Raw genomic sequence first — 13587 nt, forward strand, 5'->3', positions numbered from 1 at the left:
AAACTATGTTATCACATGGCAAATTTGTACTGTTAATTTTCATATTTGGATTCTCATTGTCAGAAATGACTATATGCGATAGCACATTTGTCCAGGATAAACATTTTTACATTGTAAGATAAACTCCATATAACAGAAAAAACATGTACCTTTTCATTGTTTCATGACTTTTAGCTACAGCTTTTTGCACAAGACAAAAAGTATCAGAATTAACAATGTGCTGCAGAAGTTGTCAATGTACATATTATGCATTATTTTTAAGGTTTGCCAAGCAAAATAAGTAAATTTCTTCAAAGAACCAATTTTTGTGTCTGATATCAAAGAGTCTGAGTCAACATTAAACATATGTAAAGAACATAAAAGTAGTAAGGTCGAGTAGGGCCTCACCGTTTCTTTGCAAAACTGCTACCGTACATATAGAAAGACAGCATGGAAGAGATTTCTTTTGTGGGATGCTGTAGGTGCTCCTGCTTGCTGTCTGTTCCTCAGTTACCAGGATGGCAGACAGCCTGCCATCACACTTATCTAGAAAGATATTTCTTTTAGTAATATGATAATTTGTATATTTATTAATTTTAACATCTCAAATGATACCCTTCCTGGTCCCTGCTCACAGAATAATTTTTCTCCAGGTCCCCACCCCTTTGTTACTGAAAGGGTGTGTCTCCTAGATATCCCCCTACTTTGCTGTATCAAGAATTTGCAAGATTAGGTGCATCTTGTATTACTGAGGCCAGACAATCCAGCATTCTGTTATATACATGCTGAGGCCTTGGGCTGGCTTTTTTGTTGATGGCTCAACCTCTGTGAGCACTGAGGGGTCCAAATTAGTTGATACTGTTGGGCTTCCTGTGGGGTTGCAACCTCATTCAGGGCCTTTAAGCTTCCCCCTCACTCTTCATTAAGGGTTCAAAACCTCAGTCCAGTGATCTTCTCTGAGTATCTGCATTTGTCTCAATCAGCTGATGTGTAGAGCCTTTCAGAGAACAGCTATGTTAGGGTTCTGTCTGCAAACCATAGTATTACTAATAGAGTCAGAGACTGATTGCCTGCCTATGAGAAGGGTCTCAAGTTGGGCCAGTTGTTGGTAGGCCATTTCTTCAGCTTCTGTCCATCTTGGCTCTGAATTTCTTTAGACAGGACCAACTTTGAGTTGAACTTTTTGTAGGAAGTTTGGTTTTTCCATTCCTCCACTGGGAGTCCTCTGTGGCCATGGGAGTAGTCTTTTAAGGTTCCACATCCCCACAGTTTGGCATTTGGAGTAATGTTACCCACATCAATTCTTGGGAGCTTCCTAGGGAGAATTTTGAATTAAGGTTTCAGGATTTATCACGGGTGACTGAGTGACCATGTGAAAAGATCTCAGCAAATCCTGGAGTAGAGTCCTACATAGTTGAATATTTGTTTCAGTGTGTGAACACCAGGTGTTTGTTCGCTGCCCAAGAATCAGAGGTTTTCTAAGAAGGGTTCACATCTGAGTCTTGAATTTTGATCCATAGGAAAGTAAAATAAAATGGAGATTCTTTCTACCTTATTCTCTTTATCTGTAAACTTACTTCAAAATGTCAGAGGTCTGACTGTTTGCATACTGATTTTTCTGGGAATCTTCTAGTTAACAAGACGCTTGCAGCATATGAAAGCTATAGCAAACAGCACTATATGTATTGAATCTAAATTTGAAGTTGTGGTTGGCAGACTACAGATGTGGACAGTAAGATGTTCATATCAGCCTGGATCCTTCTTCTGCTACTTATATTTTATTTTATATTTCCAGTTCTCAAAAATCTATGGCCCTGTGTTCACTCTGTACTTTGGTTCAAAGCCTACTGTGGTGGTCCGTGTATATGAAGCTGTAGATGACCTTGGAAAAAAGTTTTCAGGACAGGGTATCTTCCCAATTGTTGAAAAAGTAAATAATATCCTGGACAAGTGTGCACATGTACATATATATGTGCATATATGTGCATGCATGTGTATGTCTGTGTATGCTAGGCATGGATCAGAGGGATGAGACATGAAAAGTTTCTTTATGTAGGGAATCCAGTGTTAGTCAAGGGCCATTCCCTTTCTTGTCTGAATTCTCCCTTCTAGTTTCTGTTTCCTGTTCTGGTAGGGATCATTTTCAGCAATGGAACAAAATGGAAGGAGCTTCGGTGCTTCTCACTTATGACCTTGGGGAATTTTGGGATGGAGAAGAGGAGCATTGAGGATCATATTCAAGATGAACCAAACTGTCTTGTGGAAGAGCTAAGAAAAACAAACAGTGGGTATGTGTTTACCTGGCTCTTCCTCAACAATCCCTTTTCAACACTGCAATTGTAGCCAGCTACTTTTGGTCAGTGGTGGTTAGTTCTCACGCTAGTGCCCAAGGACAGAGCTTTGCTTGTCTATCCTCATGTCTGTCCATGCTAATGGTGCACACATTGTGTACACAGAACTCATAAAATCCCATTCTGACTGAGCATGATTTTAGAACAGAACATCATGAAGCTAGAATGTGTTAACCATCATTAAATATTCACATAGCATAATATTTTCCTGTAGTGTCATTGTGGCTTTATTATTTAGAATTTTTGAAGAATATTTGTCAAGTGCACATGGTATGATTGAACTCATCATACTTTCATGAAAGAAGAGAAAGTGACATGTTTTGTCATTGAGGTGTTCTATATCTGTTTGGTCAGCTTTAGTGACACAGTGGCACACATATTTGCTTCAAGACCCATGCCTGTAACTTCAGCCAAAAATGAAAATAAAATATATTATTTTATTTCCTACTGCTCAAGCAGTTTTGAGTGCTGTTTCATCAGTTGTACTTACACTGTAAACAAAGGGCTGTTTGGAAGCTGTCATCTGGTTACTTGATTTTAATAACTACTTGTTATTGTTTTCATATATCTTGAGTAAATATGTACTGTGATAAATTTTGCTAATATAGAACATGTATGACATGATTTATTTAACTGTTTTTCAACTATTAACTCTACCATATCTTCCCCTTAATTGTTAATTTTATTTCAGTCTATTCTTTATTTGCTTATTAGCCATGTTTTAATTTTTTATATTTTACAATTTTTACTCTCATTTTTGTTGGATATTTTCAGTATTTACATTTCAAATGCTATCCCTCTGTTTTTCCCCCTCTCACATACTCTTTCTCTCTCCCCTTGCTTTCATTAAAATGTTCTTACTCCCAAACACCCACTTCCACCTCTGTGGCTTGGCATTCCCCAACTTTGGGAAAATGAGCCTTCACTGGGCCAAAGTCTTCTCTTCCCATTGATGCCAGACAATGCCATTCTCTGCTACATATGCAACTGGAGCCATGGGTTTCTCCATGTGTACACACTGGTTGGTGTTTTAGTCTCTGGGAGCTCTGGGGGTTAGTTGGTTGATATTGTTGTTCTTCCCATGGGGTTTCAAACTCTTCCAACTCCTTCAGACCTTTCTCTAGCTCTTCCATTTGGGTCCCTGCACTCAGTCTGATGGTTAGGTGCAAGCATCCTCATCTGTATCAGTATGGCTCTCACAGAGCCTCTGAGGAGGCATTCATATCAGGTTCCTGCCAGTAAGCACTTCTTGGCATCAGCAATAGTGATTGTGGTTAGTGGCTGCATATGGGATAGATCCTAAGGTGAGGCAGTCTCTGGATGATCTTTTCTTCAGTCCCCGCTCCTCTGTTTGTCCTTTTATTTTCTTCCATGAGTGTTTTGTTCTCCCTTCCAAGAAGGACTGAGGCATCCACATTCTGGCCTGCCTTCCTTCCTCCCTCCCTCTCTCCCTCCCATTCTCCCTTCCTCCCTCTCTTTCAAGAAAATGCTGAATATCTTTATGTTTTACCTGAAAATGAGTCTGATGTAAGATCTGTCAACTATACAGCTTTCTATAGTTTGAATCCTCTTTCATTTCCTTATATACCTTTAATAAGAACTGTTATTTATAATGTTTACTGGTGATTCAATTTAAAATGTTTTTGAGGTCTTGAGAGAAGGCTCAATGAATAAAAGCACTCACTGTTCTTAAAGAGGTCCTGAGTTCAATTCCCTGTAACTACATGGTGGCTCACAACCATCGGTCCAAAGACAGTGACAGTGAATTCATATATACAAATAAATAAATAAATAAATAAATAAATAAATAAATAAATAAATCAATAAATAAATAAATTATCTTTGAAAAATGTTTTTGAGACAGAATCTCACTCTAGTTCAGTTCTCCAAGCTTGCCAGCTTCTCTAGGGACTCCAGATTTCTACAAACTAGTGGCTGAATCTTCATCATTTTATCTAAATATGCCAATGTAAAATTAATATGTCAGCCTGGAGAGATGGTTTGGTGGTTAAGAGCACTGACTGCTCTTCCAGAGGTCATGAGTTCAAATCCCAGCAACCACATGGTGGCTCACAACCATTTGTAATGGGATCTGATGCCCTCTTCTGGTGTGTCTTAAGACAGCTACAGTGTACTCACGTATATAAAATAAATAAATAAATCTATAAAAAAATTAATATTTCTTTTGTTTTTATTTCTTAAATAATTTTAACATTTTAAATATATATACATATATTTTTATATGTACATTTATATATATGTACAATCTGTTGATGGCTGCATAGTTCCATATCTCATGATTCCTTTTGGGGGTAGACTTTATATAAATGTGTAAACTGGTAGACCATTTAACTAGGAATACTTGTTTATAAAAACAAAATTCTATATACTTTCTTTTTCAGTGTTGAAATGAGGAATTTAAAGCACTCCTTTATAAATGTAAACTCTATGTTTGTCCTATTTGAAATGACTTTTTAATTTCACCTTCATTTTAGGCAAACAATTCTCTAAGAATTGGTGCTTTTGTTTTTTATTTTAATATTTCACTACAAGTCATTTTAATTCTAATACTTATGTCAACATATATTTATACAGCATAAATCACTCATGTTATAAAGAAATCATTTCTTCAACTAGAATGTGAAAAAAAATATAGATATTGGTAAGTATGAAACAGAAAATTAAATTACCTCAGTGCTTGCCTCTGATGGTTAGCAATGACGGAAATGATTCCATATTCTCAAGTGCAACTTTGTGTGTATCTGATGTTTTAGATGGGAAAGTAAAATAGTCATCTTGAGTGGATAAAGTGAAGGAACTTGACAGGAAAGAAGATGTTATGAGGACATGTTGGGGTGGATCAGAAGTAAGTAAGCCCAAGGAGAGAGGGCCAGGAGAATGAACACAAATTGGCAAGGGAGATATGGTGGCATTTCCAGAGACCTTAGATGGGGGAGGCTCCATGGTGTCTAGGAGAGTGACTTTAGCTGACACTTCTAGTAGTGAGGAATATGTAGCCAGAAGTGACCAACTTCTGTAGCCATGCAGGACTCCTGGTGGAGGGATAAAAATAACAACCCACCCACAAAATCTTTTACCCAAAATTTGGTCTGTATATAAGAAGTGTAGAGACAAAGATATCATAGAGACTGAGGAAATGGCCAACCAATGACGGGCTCAACTTAAGATCAATCCTATGGGCAAGAAACAATCCCTGCCACTGTCAATGATATACAGTTATACTTGCAGACAGGAGTCTAGCATAACTGTCTTCAGAGAGGTTCCAGACCAAAACAGAAGGAGAGAGCAACAGCCAAACACTACACTAAGTTTGGGAATTTTTTAATTATTAGATATTTTCTTTACTTATATTTCAATTGTTACCCTTTTTCCTCATTTCCCCTCTGGAACTCTCCTATACCATCATCCCCTGCCTCTATTAGAGTGCTCACCTACCCTCCCACCTACCCTTCCTTCAAGCTTTTATTTTATTTATTTTTTTGCTTCCTCCAAGCTTTAGTTTTGCAATCCCATAGGAAGTTTAGGAATTCTTATTGAAGAGGTGAGTGTGGGTTGAGAAGCCTGAAGAAGATAGGGACTCCAAAAACAGACCATCAGATTGAACTAATCTGTACCCATGGAGGCTCCCAGAGCAAACCAAAGAGGATACAAAGGTTGGACCAACACACACAGTCACACACACACACACACACACACACACACACACACACACACACACACATACACATGTACATACATAGCAGGTATGTAGTACTGTCTTCAAGAGGTTCCCCAACAACTGGTGAGGGGGGCTTACCATGACTCTGTTCCCTGCCTGTGGATCCTGCTCCCCTAACAGGGCTGTCCTTACTGGCCTTAGTGGGAGAGGATTTACCTACTCCTTCAATGACTTAAGATGTCAGGATGCATTGTACCATAAAAACTATACCAGATGTCTGTTAAACTCTTGCCAGAGCAGTTCTATGCATAATGGTTTTCCACAAGACTATTATTGATTAGACACAGCCAATAATTTGGATAAAGATTGTGAAGATTTATAAGACCCTTGCTTCTCCAGTCCCTGCCAAGGAATTACCACTTGTATGAATGCCCTAGAAAAAAAAAGGACACTTTCTGTGCCAATGTCCTCCTGGGTGCATAAGGCTAAACTGTAAACTTGCCACTAATTTCTACAGTGTGAAAACCTACCAACATGAAGGCACCTGCTATAAAGACTGCATTCTGTGTTTTGCCCTGCTACTGGACTTGGCCACTGGGGTAGCAAAATGTGGGTAGTTTGACTTTGTTTCTCCAACATTGCAGGGTGGTTGCTAGACTTTAGGAAAGCACAAAGACACTACTCTGTGACTGGAAAAATGCCATCTGAGAGGAAGGAGGCTGTATTGGGGTTTCGAGAAAAAAGACACCCAGCCAACCCTGTGAGGCCACATAGAGAAGTGGAGAATGAAAAAGTAGGGGTTCATCGATGTCAGAGGCCAGAAGGCTGAAGATGGCATCTTGCCAAGAGCAGGACAAGGGTGGGGAGAGAGCTTTAGCTTTGCTCATTACCCATAGCTTGGCTGTGGTTGTTGCTGGCAGCACAGAGACACCTTCTCAAAAGGCTTAAGCTACAGTTCTTGGTAGACAATTCCCCTCCACACACTCTACTGCAATTCTTAATGAAAGATACGGTCCATGGCTCTAAACTCTTTATTGAATGTTCATCATGGAAAACAAATGTATACCAACTTCTCAGGTTGAACCCAAAATTAAGTACCTTTTGCAGAGTGGAATATCCAAGAATGAAAGCTTATTGGATAAACTGTCTGGATCTCTAGGTACCTCATTAGCATGGGAAATTCTGTTCTGGGCCGACATGACTGTAAATCACATTTCTATATGTAAAAAGCATGATATGTTCCAGGACAGGAGTCGGACAGGGAATGGGGAGAAATTTCAGGGATCTACCCACTGACCCACTCTACCTACCAAACTTCTTAGCATGATTTGTCATCCCAAAAAAGACCATGAGCACCCTATCTATATATGCCCTGCTGAATATGCTGGAAGGGCCTGTGAAAGATCACAATGAGTGTGCTTTCAGCACTTGCCACAGTGGGGCTATATTCCAAGATGGAATCAGTTGCTGGCTATTCCTGCTTCTGTGTGCCTGGATACCAAAACAAGCATTATGACATGGAAGTGAATGAAAGTATGTCTACTCCTTACTTGGATGAGCCTCTATGCCTCCATGAGATAGGAGGATACACCTGTATCTGTCACAAGTATTCTAATGTGAATTGTGAGTTGGAAAGTGATAAAGCCATGAATACACTGTGTCATGTGTCAGGATATTCTTGGGGCATACCTCTCTGACTCTGCACTAAGATTTTTGCAGACCACTGTGATCTCAACTTTGATGATGTGTCAGTCAGCCACATCTCCATGGAGGTCTATGTGCATATGGAGAAAACAACCACTAAGTCTGCACAGATCTTTCATTCCCAGAGACATACTATGAGATCTTGATGCCTCATCATTGGTTAAAGCTTTGTCACAATGATACAACATGTGAAGACACTGTTGACAGACATATTTGTCACTGATGACCTGGATACTCAGGTGTCTTGTGTGATACAGTAGCAACGGCTGTCAATTTGGAGGGAGGTGTGGGGAATGTGCCATCCTCAGAAAATTAATAGGGACACATTGCAATTCTGCCATCATGCTTCAACTATCTTGAAGCTTCAGGTTATGTTTGTATCTGTGAGTCTGGAATCACAGACAGAAGCTAAGCATAATAGTCCTGAGAGGCTTTAGGCAGCCAGATGACTTAAACAATTGCAGAGACCTATATCCAAACAGTAGACCAAGCCCTGGAAGTCTTTCTAGGAGTTGAGAGAGGACTGAGGAACATGGAAGGGAGAGGAACTCCACAAAAAGACCATCAAGTCAATTAACCTGTAAGCTTGGGGCTTTCCAGAGTTTGAACCACCAACCAATGAGCATACGATAACTGGAACTTGTCTCTTCCCTCCTTGCTCATTTGTACCAGGTGTTCAACTTGGTCTTCATGTGGGTCATCTAACAACTGGAGGAGATTCTTAGCCTGACTCCGTTGCCTGCCTGTGGATCCTATTCCCCTAAATGGACTGTTTCATCTGGCTTCACTGGGAGAAGATTTGCCTAGTGATGCAATTAATTTGGTCCCAGGGTTAGTTGAATTTCAGGCAAAAGGGAGGAGTGGAAGGGAGGGGCTGTGAGAAAGGGAGACTGGTAGGAAAATGGGTCTGGAATTGGGATGTAAAGCGAATAAATAGTTAATAGAAAATAAAATATTTCTCATGCTTTCTTAGGCAATATATATGTTAAAATTGGAACAATCAATGCACAGAAGATTAGAATGGCACCTGCACAAATATGACACACAAATTCATAAAGTAGTCCATATTTTTCAGTCAAAGGAAAGCCAACTCAGATAGCATCTGAGCCCAGACCCAGAGCTTTGAGTCTGTTGACCTCAACATCTACTCCATCTATAAGCTGTTACAGTGTTTGAAGAAGCTGGTCTGGCAGAACCAGAGCTACAAGATTACCATATCTCTGGGCAACAGCAGGACATTAGAGATTAGTCTTGGCAGTTGGCTGTTATTGTCAGAAAGAGAAAACTTGAACCAAAACAATGACAAGACCCTTTAATGAATAATCCATTTCTTTTGAATCAACTAGAGCAGAGATGGCTCTCAGTTGAACTCTTCTGTATTACACTAATATTAATAAGTCAGCACATGTCTTAATCCAATTCATGGTCAATGCGAGTGTTACAGAATGAAGCAGTTGACAGATTTGCATGATAACCCAGAAAAACATTCTTAAGAAAGGTAAAAGCTCACTGGATTGTGGGATAATGAAGAGATGTGATAGAAGAAATGAAAGAAATGTTCCCAGTAGTAAAAAGGATGTGAAAAATGCCCCCTGAGAAGTCACGGATGCCAGCATAGCAACAGCCAGTGCATTCTGCTTTAACGAGGAATGAAGTATAGTTGGTATAAAGGTGGAACACAGCCAAAGGTATTGGTCAATGGAGTAGTGTCAATGTCCTTTGTATCAACAAGAGGTTTCAGGTTAAAATTCTGTACAAGGGTGGTGAGAAGCAAAAACAGTTCCATGCGAGCCAGGGCCTCTCCCACGCACATTCGTTTTCCTGGAAAACAAAAGCAACACAGAGGTTTCTATCCTTACAGTAAGCTCTGAACAGTTATAAAGTTAGACAGTAAGTTTGATTCTTAAATGGTGTATGGATCAAATACATAATAACTACAAGTATTTTTAAACAGAGATGCACACAACCTTGTATACAAATGATATATACTTACTGTCTGGTTTTGACAGGTACCCCTCATTATTCAATATCATAAGCTCTACTAACAATTCTTACAATATAGATTCTCTTTGAGCTTTTAAGTTGACACCAATCTTCTAGAAACATTTATTTCACTGCTTTAGTGGCTTAAGGGAAGGAATTAAGGTGATTCAGATCTGATATTTCATTTGTGCTTATGGGATAATAAATATCCACAAAATACTTTTATACTCAGAGTGTTTTAAACTTACATGTCTATATCTATAACTTCTTTGGTTTAAATGCATCTGCATCTGCCCTATGAGACATGATTAAAATGGCTTGGCCTGGACATTCACATTTTCTTCCCTGTCTGATGTTCAATGCCAGGTTTAACCCTCCTAAGCTCCATTCAGAGCTTATTTTTCCTTGCTCCAGTGCCACAGAGAAATGAGCCACCCCTCAGTTTCCCCTATGACAATTCCTCATCACATTCCTCATTCTGCAAAAGAATGCCCACCTTACCAAGTCTCCTCCTTCCCTGGGACCTAAAGGCTATTGAGGATTAAGTAAATCTACCACTGAGGCCATATAGTGAAGAGCTCTGCTACATATGTGCACCACAATCAAGTAGGCTTCATCCCAGGAATGTAGGGATGGTTCAATATACAGAAACCATCAATTAATAAAATATATAAACAAACTCAAAGAAAAAATAATGATCATCTCATTATATACTGTAAAAGCCTTCAACAGAATACAACACCCCTGATTATCATACTGTGTCATTTTTTGCCTCTCTCCCCAAAAATGAGTTCACAAAAAGGAAGGGCTCATTATGTCACATATTGGAATGTACAATTTGAACCCACATCAAAGTCATAAAAACACATGGCAAAAATGAATGTGGCTCTAGGTGCAGAGCTTTAACACACTGAGTGGAGCAGTGAGACTGAACATCTAATGTAGAGGATCATAAGTTAAGGAAACACTAGAGACTATGGGATCACCACAGGGTATCTTTCCACATGCCCAAGGTCTTTCTCAGCTTTCACTCTTATCAAGTTCTGACAGCAGAAAATGTCTGCTCCTGTACTTTGTTTCTCAGTACAGTTCCCTGCATTCTTCTTCTCTTCTTGTCTTATTTCTTTGTTCCCTATAAGCTAGTCAACTATCCTCTGCCCTGCCAGAATACTCCTGTGTTTATGAAAGAGCAAAAGGCAAGTAACCTCTCTCCTGACCTCCCTAGAAACTCAAGCTTGTCTCTCTCACAGCACCAATCCAATTGTCTTACAGTGCCCTAATGACTTCTAACTTCCCTTACTCAGAAGTGAGTCTCTTCAGATGGTACATATTCTCTATTATATTATTATAGCACTTGGGTTCTCAGAGCTGTCTAAGAATAAATTGAGATACATTTCTCATGCAGCTGGGAAAAGTCTAAATGAGGTTCACTTCTATGAGTACCACATAGAAATTATAGAAGCATATGCAGAAGCAAAATTCAAATTAGCTATATCCTAGTTTTCCAAATTTAAAAAATAGCTGGATATTTTCCAAGTTCCACTAAAGTGGTAAAAAAATGAGGATATGTCACAATCAGGTGACATGCAAGGAAATTGTGACAATTACTCCTGAAGAAGCACAAAGAGCAAACACACCCATCTTTAATGACAGGGTAGGTGATCCATTGTATCTCAAAGTTTTGTTTTGTAAAATCAGGCCTGATGGCAAATGTCTGTAGTGCCAAATATTCAAAAATCTGGGACAAAAAATCTTGAGTTCAGGAGTCCTTGGTCAGGCAAAACCAACATAGTGCCCAAAAAAGTTTACCCTATACCTGAAATACAAATAGAAATACATTTTATTTACCTGCTGAGAAAGGCATAAAATAGTCACTCTTCTTAAAGTTCCCTTGCTCATCCAGAAAATGACCAGGATCAAATACTTCTGGGTTGGGAAATTCTTTGTCGTCATGTAGCACAGAAGTCAGTGATGTGATTAACTCTGTGCCCTGAAAATAACAAGTAAATGTGTTTGATTTAATGAATGAAAGGGGTTGGCAAGTTGACTCAGGCTAAAGGCACTTGCATAGAAGCATGACAACCTGAGTCTGATAGTCTGATTACCAGATCCCAGTAGGTAGCAGGAGAAAACTAACTCAAACATGTGGTACTCTGACCTACATACAGACACACACACACACACACACACACACACACACACACACACTAAATAAATGTAATTGTAAAATTAGCAATGAAAGAAACGTGGTACAATCATGTCTGCTTTTTAACTATCTTAGAAATTCTTCATTCATGAACTTAGTGAGAGATCAGTCCAGCTTCCATCTCTTCCCAGAGCCACAGGAAGATCAGGCACACTGCCACCAGGACTGGCAGTCTCCACTCGGTCTGGGCACTCTGAAGAGCCACAGGAGCCTATCACTCCTGAGCAGCACAAGGGTGAGTCCACATTTTTGCTCCCCACTGTCTATCTAAGGAAAGGCTGCCTGGAACTCACAGGGTGAAGGTGGAGGTGCTGCCTGAGAGTGCACACTTTGGCCCAGAACCAGATTTGACCCAGTTTCATCAGGACTGGTGGCCTGCCTGCAGTTTGCTGGACACCTGGAAGCACCACAGAAAGGCTCTCACTCCTGAGCACAGGGGCTTGTCTACATTCCCTTCATACTGTCTATCCTGGGAAAGGCCACCAGCACCTCTCAGGGTGCAGGGAGCTGTGCTGCCTGGAAACAGACACTTCCGGCCCAAGGTCAGAGCCAGCCTAGTTGCATCAGGACTGGGCACTATCTTTGGAACTCACAGCCTACCCAGAGAGCCAAACACCCAGGAACAATCTCCCTCTGGAGATCTACAGGAGAAACAAGCTCCAGTGAAAGATAACAAGATCACCTAGAATCGCAGATAACAAGATGGCAAGAGGCAAGTCCAAAAATCTATGAAATAGAAACAAAGACAAGTGGTGTAGGGAGAGTGATGCTCAGCTCTCAGCGAGCAGGCTGCCAGTCCTGATGGAAGTGTGCCTGATCTTCCTGTGGCTCTGGGCAGAGATGGAGGCCAGACCAATCAGACCCCAGACTGCAGAGCGATTCCTGTGCCTCATATGTACTCATTTATAAGTTGATAACAGCCCAAAAAGCTGGGAATACCCAAAAAAACATTAACAGGACTTATGAATCTCAAAGAGAAGGAAGGGCAGAAAGTGGACATCTCAGTCTTTCTTAGAAGGAAGAAGAAAACGTTCATGGGGAGAAATAAAGGAACAAATAGAGGAGCAGGGATTAGAGAAAAGATTATCTAGAGACTTCCTCACCTGGGGATATACTCCATATGAACCCAATAAACTCAAGCACTATTGCTGATTCCAAGTAGTGCTTCCTGGCAACAACCTGATATGGATGCCTCCTCAGAGGCTCTGCCAGAGCCATACTGATACAGAACAGGATGCTTGCAGCTAACCATCAGACTGAACACAAGGACCCAGATTCTAACATAGTAAGATAATAAAACAAAACTCATTCATCTCTTTATTATGAATGGCCTAAAAGGAGTAAAAATAATAACTGTTTATGTGTGCTCAAATATAGTCAACAGAAGAAAATGGAAGACATAGCAACAAAATCAAATCATGAAGCCATAATTTAGTGGAATAAAATATGTCTGACTTGTGCAAGGTGCTAGCTTCAATTCCTAGCATTAAAATTTTTTTTAAAAATGCAGAGAGGCTAAATTTTTTAAATATACATGAGTATGGTGGCACATGCCTGTAGCCCAGCACTGGAAAGCAGAAATAAGAATTATTTGAATTCAAAAGACTGTGATACATATCAGAAAAACAGTGAGACATTGACTCAAATTTTAAAAATAGGAAAGCATATAGATACACAGATTTTAT

The 13587-nt window shown here is 39.8% G+C and overlaps 1 protein-coding gene across 1 annotated transcript in view; it reads right to left on the reverse strand.

Moving 5' to 3' along the window:
• Window positions 1-9352: 9352 nt before the first annotated feature.
• Window positions 9353-13587, reverse strand: part of LOC308417127 (cytochrome P450 2C55-like) — a gene marked incomplete at both ends in the record, with an annotated part of 43373 nt that continues 39138 nt past the window's right edge. Inside the window, 2 exon segments of the mRNA XM_080912254.1 lie at window positions 9353-9534; window positions 11545-11686. Coding sequence (XP_080768380.1) covers window positions 9353-9534; window positions 11545-11686 — 324 coding nt within the window.

Source organism: Micromys minutus (genome assembly GCF_963924665.1).
Source record: "Micromys minutus genome assembly, chromosome: 2".
NCBI classification, from domain to species: Eukaryota; Metazoa; Chordata; class Mammalia; order Rodentia; family Muridae; genus Micromys; species Micromys minutus.